Source organism: Myotis lucifugus, unplaced genomic scaffold (assembly GCF_000147115.1).
Source record: "Myotis lucifugus unplaced genomic scaffold, Myoluc2.0 scaffold_4, whole genome shotgun sequence".
Lineage (NCBI taxonomy): Eukaryota > Metazoa > Chordata > Mammalia > Chiroptera > Vespertilionidae > Myotis > Myotis lucifugus.
Window position 1 is genome coordinate 11,543,349 of NW_005871052.1, and position 9,598 is coordinate 11,552,946.

Genomic DNA, 9,598 nt, shown 5'->3' on the forward strand with positions numbered 1-9,598 from the left:
TTGCAGAAAGATTAAACATTGCTCAGCAAACAATTTCCGATCGTTTACAAGCAATGGGAAAGATTTTAAGGAAGGAAAATGGGTGCCACATCAACTGAACAAAAGACAAATGGAAGCCCAAAAGTCATCAGTAAGATGTTGCTTCAATGGCATGAAAGAGAATTTTTTGCATCGAATTGTGACTGGCAATGAAAAGTGGATTTATTTTGAGAATCCCAAATGCACAAAATCATGGGTTGATCCAGGTCAACCATCAACATCGACTGCAAGGCCAAATCGCTTCGGAAAGAAGACAATGCTCTGCGTTTGGTGGGATCAGGAAGGTGTGGTGTGTTATGAGCATCTAAAACCAGGTGAAACCATTAATTCTGATTGCTACCACTACAAATAATCAATTTGAACCATGCTTTGATCATGAAACGACCAGAATGTGCCAGAAGACACGGCAAAGTAATTTTGCTTCATGGTAATGCACCATCACACACTTCAAAACCAGTTAAAGACACGTTAAAAGATCTTGCCTGGGAAGTATTCACCAGACCTTGTACCACTTGTTCGCATCGATGGTACACACACTTTCTGAGAAGCACTTCAAAGCATACAAAGAAGTGGAAAATTGGGTCTCTGAATGGTTTGCCTCAAAACAAGAAAAGTTCTATTGGGAGGTATCCACAGATTACCTAAAAATGGGGAAATGTGTAGCTAGCGATGGACATTACTTTGAATAAAGAACTTTTGATGTTTCTCTTGAAATTATTGTGTTTTCTTTAATTACAAAATCCGCATTATTAACTGGTACACTTGGTAAACCAAAAAATGCAAACAAGAAACACCCTGAAAAAGAGGACAGAATCTATAGTGACAGATCTTATATACAGAAAATAAGGTTAAGGAATTGAATGAATAGGGGAAGGACCACGGTTCAATATAGAGGAGGTTGAAAGAGGATGAGTGGATAAGAGGAAAAACACACACAAAATAATCAATAAATAAAAATGTTTTTTAATTTATCTATCTATTTATTCATCTATTTTTGGAAAAGGAGACTAGAGGAGAGTGTAGATAGGCTTGAGTTTAGTCAGTGAAACTAATTAAATGATTAGAAGAAGAGAGCAAGAGCAGAGAGGAAAAACAAAAGCACAAAAAATGGCTAGTGAAGGAAGAGAATAGAGAAGGGTGCATGGACTTGGAGCAGGGGAGAGGCAATTAAATATATGAGTAAGCCAACAGACTACAGTAATAACACATCAATAAAGTAGATAAAGAACATCAGTTTTTAACAAGGTGTAAAAAAGAGAAAAACTAACGTGGGGACAGGAGAAGAGAAACAGATGAAAAAGGGAGAATTGGGGATGTAAAGGGTGTGAAAAAAGATAAAATAAGATAAAATAAAATAATGATAAATACTAAAAATAGAATGAAGAAATATACAAAATAAAAGATAAAAAAGAACACAAAAACAAATAAAATTTTAAATAGAGGATAAAAAAATAAAAAAGTGAAGTGTTGTTCTCTTCAGCTGAGTTTTAATGCCCCATGGGGGCTGGTTTACCATCCCACTCTGCTGTTCTGTCTGCCACTTCTCAGTTTCCTGTTATGTATTCAGCACCCTGTTGAAGTTCTAAGCGATCCACCACTCCTCTGTGTTTGTCTCCACAGCATTGGTTGCAAGCAGGCGGGACCAATCTGCCTGCTTTTCCTGTCTTCCTATTGTCAGTCTTAATCATTCAAGTGTCTGTGTCTGACAAGGGCTTTAGGTGGGGGTGTTTCTGTATTGGTTTCCTGACGAACAGCCCCTCAACCCAGTCTCCGAAGGTTCCTTGGAGCTATTCAGAGACTTTATTTCCTCAGCAGAGCTCGAGGCTGGGTGTGGCTGCACTAGCTGCCCTGAGGTGGCTGGGAGGGGCTGACTCTTCAGGAGAAAAATGGCTGCTTAGGTTTGGAAGGTCTGGAATGTCTCAGTGCCATATTCCAGTTCACCTCTCCCTGTCCTGCTCTCCTCCACAGCCTCTTCCCAGCCTCAACAAAACTGCACCTCCACCTCCACTGCAGCCTCGGTGAGTGTTTGTAATTGAAAGGTCCTATGAATTGAGTTTAGTGAATAAAAGCAAAGGCAAAACAGAAGCAAAACAGCTGTACCACTGTGAGTTTCTTCCCCCCCTGCCCCCCACCCCCCGGCACTGCACAGCTTGGGCAGTTCTTCTGGCTGCCTTTCTGGGCGCAGCCACTCATGGCTGTGAACTTAGATCTAGATTCCCTGGCTGCCAGAAGCCCTGTGGACCTCCCTTCCACAGTCAGGTGTTAGGCATGTCCCCAAGGGACACGTACTTGGTGCAGCACATCTTCCTTCTGACCCTGTCATCCTGATGGTCACGCGTGTCTCTCTCTCTCTCTCTCTCTCTCTCTCTCTCTCTCTCTCTCTCTCTCCCTCTCCAGCCCAGATCCCTGATCCTACTGTTCTCCAGCCATCTTCATCCCTTTCAGGCTGTGAATTGTCTCACCAGCTGTGTCTAATTCGCCAATTCTGGGTAGATGTTATTTAGTTGTTCCCTCTATCTGCTCCGTGAGAAGGTGCAGAACATGTCTGCCTATTCGGCCACCATTTTTCGTCTGTCTCATCATTTTTTATGGTTTCTATGTCTTTTTCATGCTATTGAGCATCATTATAACAATTACTTTGAACTCTATATCTGATAAATTGCTTGTCTTCATTTCATTTAGCTCTTTTTCTAGAAATTTCTTTTGTTCTTTCATGTGGGACCTGTTTCTTTGTCTCTCCATTTTGGATAACTCTTTGTGTTTGTTTCTATGAATTAGATATGTCTGCTATGACTCCCAGTCTTTGTGGGATGGCCTTATGTAGTAGGTGTCTTGTGGGTTCTAGTAGTGCACTCTAATTGATCACCTGAGCTGGGTGTGGGTTATGTAGGCCCCCCTGTTGTAATTGATTTTTGATTCCTATTGGCCCATGCATTTGTGAGATCGACCCTCAGCCTGGCTTAGTATGAGGCTAAACCCAGACCGTGGCTTACAAGCTGCTGTGCAGGTGCTAACCACACAAAACGGAATTTGCCTCAGCAGTTTTTTGTGCCTGTCAAGATCTCCCTTTGGATATGCTGCTTGTGAAGCTTGTTGGATCCTGCTCTGTTGTTGTCTGAAGCTGGCCACTGGGTGTGTTGGTTCTGGGCCTCTTGGGAGGGACTCTGGTGCAGGCCAATATAAGACGCTGGCTATGTCTAGCCCTCGGCAACCATTCTTGATGTGGCTTCTGTAAATCCTTGATTATTAGACTTCTCCAGCTAGTGTTCAGTTGCTTATTCAGGATGATTATTGTATAGTTTAGTTCATTTTTGGTTTGTTTGCGTGTGGTTACCATTAGGTTTATGCAAAATAAATTTTATATATACAGTAGTACATTTTCTTGTGAATACATCTTATCTCCATTCCCCTTTGCAAATTCAGACATCCCCCTCCTTTTATATTTTTGTTGTCACAAATTATTCCTATTTATGCTGTGAGTTCATTTTCAAATTGTAGTAGATATTGCCTTTTCTTTTTAGTGTTTTTTTTTACTTCCTTGCATCTTTATGTTATATTTAAGTGTATAATACCCTGTTCTGAAAGAGGGTTACAACAGTCTGTTTGTGTCTGTCTGTTAGTCATCTTACTCATAGTTTTGTATCCTTTTGTCTTTTTGTTTAAGGCATAAGTATTTATGAGTATTTTCTGTAATGGAGGTCTTGTGGTGGTAAATTCCTTCAGCTTCTGTATGTCTGGAAAAGTCTTTATTTATCCTTCATATCTAAATGATATATTATTCTTGGCTTGTAATTTCTCTCTTTCAATAGTTTGAATATTTGATTACACTATCTCCTAGCTTGTAGAGTTTCTGCTGAAAAATTTGATGATGATCTAATGGGATATTTTTAATATGTTACTGTCTTCTGTTCCCAGATTGCTTTGAGAATTCTTTTTCTGTCATTAATTTTTGAGTTTTAATATAATGTGCCTTGGAGGAGGTCTTTTACGATTGAGATAATTGGGTAATCTGTTTGCTTCTTGGATTTGAGGATCCAGTTCTTTCCATAGGTTTAGGAAGTTTTCATCAACGATTTCTTTCAATAGGCTCTCTTTTCCCTTCACCCTCTCTTTTCATTCTAGAATACCCATTATTCTTTTGTAAAAATTTTACTTATTAAATTGATTGGGGTGACATTGGTTAACATGAATATATAGGTTTCATGTATGGATTTCTATGTTACAAGATCTGTATATTGCAGTGTGTGCCCACCACCCAAAGTCAAATCTTCTCCTGTCACCTCATATTAGATCTCCCTTCTTCCCCCACCCCCTTCCCTCTGGCAACCACCACTCTGCTGTTTGTGTTCATAAGTTATAGTTTTATATCCCACATATGAGTGAAGTCATATGGTTATTAGCTTTTTCTGTCTGACTTATTTCACTTAGCATAATGTTCTCAAGGTCCATCCATGTTGTCACAAATGGCACTATTTCATCCTTTCTTATGGTGAGTACTATTCCATTGTGTATATGCACCACATCTTCTTTATCCAGTCCTCTATTGCAGGACACCTCGGTTGTCTCCATGTCTTGGCCACCGTGATGCATATGAATATAGGGGTGCATATATCTTTGTGAATACATGATTTTGAGTTGTCCGGGTATATAACCAGGAGAGGGTTTGCTGGGTCGTATGGTAGCTCTACTCTTAATTTTTTGAGGAATCACCCATTATGGATGTACCAGTCTACATTACCACCAGCAGTGAATGAGGGTTCCCTTTTTTTTCCACAACCTCTCTAACACTTGTTATTGCTTGTCTTGTTGATAATGGCCACTCTAGCAGGTGGTATCTCATTGTAGTTTTGATTTGCATTGCAAGTCAGATAGTTGTCATAGAGTTATTTCGTGTGTTTTTTAAACAACTCTCAAGTCTCTCTCTTTTCCCCTCTGCATTGTTTTTAGATTTCTATCTTCGATATCACTAATTCTTTCCCCCATCTGGTTAGGTTTACTTCCTAAGCTCACTAGTTTATTCTTCATTTCTTTTATTTAGTTCTTCATCTCCAGAATTTCTGTTTGGTTCATTGTTAAGTTTTCCGTCTTTTTGGTAAAGTACTCCTTTTGTTCATTGCATTTTATTTCTGAATTCATTAAACTATTTGTTTTCTTGTAAGTCATTGAGTTTTTTCAGAACTGCACTCTTGAATTCTCTATCATGTTAATCACATATTTCCATGTCTTTAAGTTTATTTTCTGGAGATTTTAAACATTTTTTTCTTTCTGAGCTGCCTCATTGCCTTGCTTAATCATGGAATTTGATGGATTATTTCTCTGCTAGGCATATATGAAAATGAAATCTCTCTCTTTTTTAATTTAAAGAGTGGCATCTCTATTTAGTAGGTTGATAGGAAGTTTTTCTTTTGTTTTCCAGTAGGTGGCTCTGAAGTGCAAGTTTCTTAGTTTCTCTTGCACTGCTCTAGCTCTTGGATCCTTGCAGAGAGTGGAAAATACCTTGTATTCCCTGGGGAGGTGGGTGTCTCCTCTGTGATCAGGTCACTGTAGTCTCAGGGCACCACTCCTGCGGGGGAATGTTGTGGGTAATGGGTTTCTGAGCCTGTGAAATCCCAGCACTGTCCCCTGCAACCACTCTTCCAGCAGTGCAGCCACAATGGGTACAAGTGGGATGAGCTGGGAGAGGCCAGCTGGTTTATTTGTGGCTTTGTTCTCCTCTTAGTAATGGCAATTGCCAGACCTCAGCTTCTTCACCCCTGTCACTCAGATTTACAGTGTACACACACACACACACACACACACACACACACACACAAATATTTCTGCCTCTCCAGTTCTCAGGGCTGCAGATAATGTGCTCTGTAGCCTGACACTGACTTTACACTTCTCTGGGGCCTGCTGCTTGCTCTGGGAGGGTTAAGTAGGGAGCTGTGGGAAGTAAGGGGAGGGAGCCAGACTCTATGGCTTTGTTTTTGTGCCTGGAAATGGCATCCGCCAGACAACTGCGGCCTTACCTCTGTCTCTGCCCAGGTCACTGGGTTCATCCACAGTGCCTACTGCCCACCTCTGCAGGAATGCTCACAGTATTTCTCTGCTCATCTGGGCTGAAGAGAGTGCCAGTGGCCACCTGACTCCTCCCCTCTCCCAAGACCCACAGCAAGCTCCCAGCTACATCTAGGGCACCTGTCTCTGCTCTTCTTCCTTCCCTCCTCCCATGCTCACTCCAACTCACCCACCCTCAGATGTTTTAATGCACAGATCTCTCAGATGTGTTTATGTCTAGAATAGGGAATCCTTTGTTCAATTATAGCTGTTCAAATTGTAAGTATAAGGGGAGCCTCTCACACTACCATTTCTCTGATGTCACTCTCTGAGTTTGCTGTTATAGAAATACTATTTCTTTAACACATTAAAAGTCTTGAAAATTCAGTTTACTTATTTTCTGGAAATTTTAGGAATATCCTGTTTATTTAAACACTTATTTCTATAAATCAATAAGAATTGAGCTCCATTAATTTAAGAAAATATTAGGAAATTATTACACACAATAGCCTCTTCGAATTCCAAATATCATCATCATCATCATTATTATTATTCAGGCTATTGCCATAAGGAGAATGTTCATTAATGAGGAACATCTCAAAGAAAAGGAAAGGACCCAAGAGTTTTATAGAGGCAGGTAAACTAGGAAGTCATCCATGAGTCTTATAGAAGTCATGAGGAAGCATAAAGATGGTTCTTCCTATGGAATATCCGAGGGCAACGTGGTCCTTTGCAGTTAACTATTTCTCAGAACACTAAAGCGGGGGTGGGGGATAGGAGTCTTAACCACTGCTTATTTCTAGCTGCATGATTTTTAGATTTCTAGAAGGCTCATAAAAGTTTAATACTATAATGAGATGACTCTGCTTTGTCAATTTTGTCTATAGAATTTCTCTGTATTCTTCTTTATATGCCATATTACTTCTGCTAGCCTTTTTTGTTTTGTTTTGTTTTTCTGTGCTTATGACTTATCTCCATAATTTAATTGTAGGTTCTCTGAGGGAAGGAAGTATGTCTTGTATTGTTTTCTGTTTCTCCTCCTCTTCATCTCCCTCCTCTTTTTGCCTAACACTTAATATTCCATTCCACCTACCCAAAAGTTATTCATGTTCAGCAGGAAGACAAATTATTTCTTTTTTTGATGTGCTAAGACATTAGACTTATAAGATACAAGTTTTCAGAATTGGAAAATAGCATCCAAGAACTTTCAAAGTCACATACTAGTAGTTAACTCTTATTTACCAAAAATTCACAGATGAACAAATATTTTTCTCTAATTGGATTCTTCCTGGTTTCACACATATGGCCAAGCTATTATTTTGGTAGATGACCACTGAGTTCATCTTTATGTGCAAAATCAATGTCTAATGATATTTTTAACAACCTCCTGCTCACCAATATACCTGTCTCATTGATTCAGCCTGTGAACCACAGCATTGTTCAAAATATGAAACATTATACTAGAAGAGATTTCATGAAGTTTATGCATTGTGTAGGCATTGGAAATATCTTGCAATCTCATAATAATAAAGATTCCATTTTTAATGATGCTCACGCCTAGAATTTCATTTCAAGTAACATATACGAGAGATTAGGAAAAAAGGGGGCTGGATATTTGAAGCCACTGGAAGCAAAATAAACTGAAGCATTTAGTGCAAGGCCCTGAAAATAAATTATAATAAACTTTTGATAATAAAAAATGTTCTTTTATATCTACTCAAAAAGGCTTAATGGAAGCATAATAAAAGAGTAGATTAATGTTTACAAGAGGGTAAAGTAACACAGTATCACAAATAGCAAAAACATTAAAAGACGCCAGTATTGTAAATGAAGACAATTTTAGTGAAGGACACAAAATAACTTTAGAAGAGGCTGCTTCAGTCTGCATTGTAATAATTACATTTACAGAAAGGTAACCACATTATGCTGCCCAGGAGATTATACACTTATACATTCTACACTTCGCTTTTATGATCAACAAGTGCCAAACCTAACTAAAAACAAAACAAAACTTTAGGTTATGTCATAGGGTCAGTACAGAGAATCCAATCTCCAACATCTTCTACATCTGGCTGAGCAAGATTGTCTTTAAGGCCCCCTCTAGATTCTAGCTTTCTTAAAGTCCTGTAAGTGATAATCAGTGTTCATTATGATGATTCCATGGTACTACAATTTTTTAATGATCATTGAATAATTGGAGAAGGGTTCTGTTTTGTTGAATATAGTTATAACATTCTAATTCTTTGAAAATCTGGGATTCGAAATGTAAAATGTTACCAATCAACCTGAATATTTAGTTTACCAAAACACTTAATTCCTTGATCATTCTGAGGCATTTACTGTACAATCTTTGTAGGTAGATTTTTGTTTTTCTAAAAAGAAGGGGGAATTGTAAGGGAATAGAGCTCAGGAGTTAGATCCTTGGCATTAAAGACTTTCTTGGATTGCTTTTGGCTGTTGGCTATAGCAATTTATTTTCTTGCAGAGATGAAGCATCTGGTTTTTGTTATCTCAATGATGTTGTCCTGGGAATATTACGATTGCGACGAAAATTTGACCGTATTCTCTATGTGGATTTGGATCTGCACCATGGAGATGGTAAGCCCTTCACTTTCAAGGGTGCTTTGCTGCTAGGACAACAGGTTTTTATCAGTAAAGCTGCTTCCAAGCGGCTGGTAAAAGGAGAAATGCCTGTTGCAATTGAAAGTTTCCTAATTGAGAATACTAAAATAGGTAGAGATTCTTCTAACTGGTTCAATTCCTCCTTTGCTGATGAAGCTGCTGCTTTTAAATCCCAGGTTCCTGTAATTTCTCCTCTCCTTTCCTCTCTTCCAGTAGCAAAGCTCTCCAATAGAGAATGATAAGAAGTGAGAATCTTACCTAGTGTTTACTCCAGTGCGCAGTAACCTCCTTTAGTGTTCTTAGTGAAATCTGCAGTTAGAGCTGACAGTCTTGATACTTCTCTCAAGGTCAGAATGGGTACATGATGAAATATCATTGTGAATTTTTCACCAATAGGGATACCAACTTACATAACAGTCAAAATCTGCCCCACTGTTTTTGTATTGCTGAAATATTTAGTCCTGTGCAAACAAACCTAAGGCATCTTCTGTAACTTTTAATAGCATCAGAATTATTAACAATTTGCCTTAACTTCATTAATTTCTTAGAAGACTTCACTGAAAGGATGCATCCAGCCCTCCTCTGAACTTCCCATCTACAATGTGGAGCTTCAGTGACAGTTACCCACATTCTGTTTCTTTAACAAATCCTGTGGGTGGCACATATTTCCATTGATCTAGGAACAATTACCCAGTAAAATCAGTTAAAGGTGTTCCCTCCCCTCTCCCACATCAAGAATTGCTACTTCCTGGCTGGGGAGTGTTGGGGGAGGGGGGATAAGAGATCAATCAAAGGACTTATATGCATGCATATAAGCATAACCAATGGACACAAGACACTAGGGGGGAGGGGTAAGGGCATGTGCCAGGGGGTAGGGGAGGCCAGGGGAAGGTCAATG

General features: G+C 39.1%; 1 protein-coding gene across 1 annotated transcript in view; it reads left to right on the plus strand.

Moving 5' to 3' along the window:
* HDAC8 (histone deacetylase 8) overlaps positions 1 to 9,598 on the plus strand; it is a 385,856-nt gene that overhangs the window by 125,465 nt on the left and 250,793 nt on the right. The window contains exon 5 of the mRNA XM_006082861.3: positions 8,564 to 8,697. Within this exon, the coding sequence (XP_006082923.1) occupies positions 8,564 to 8,697 (134 nt within the window). The remainder of the gene's footprint in view (positions 1 to 8,563; positions 8,698 to 9,598) is intronic.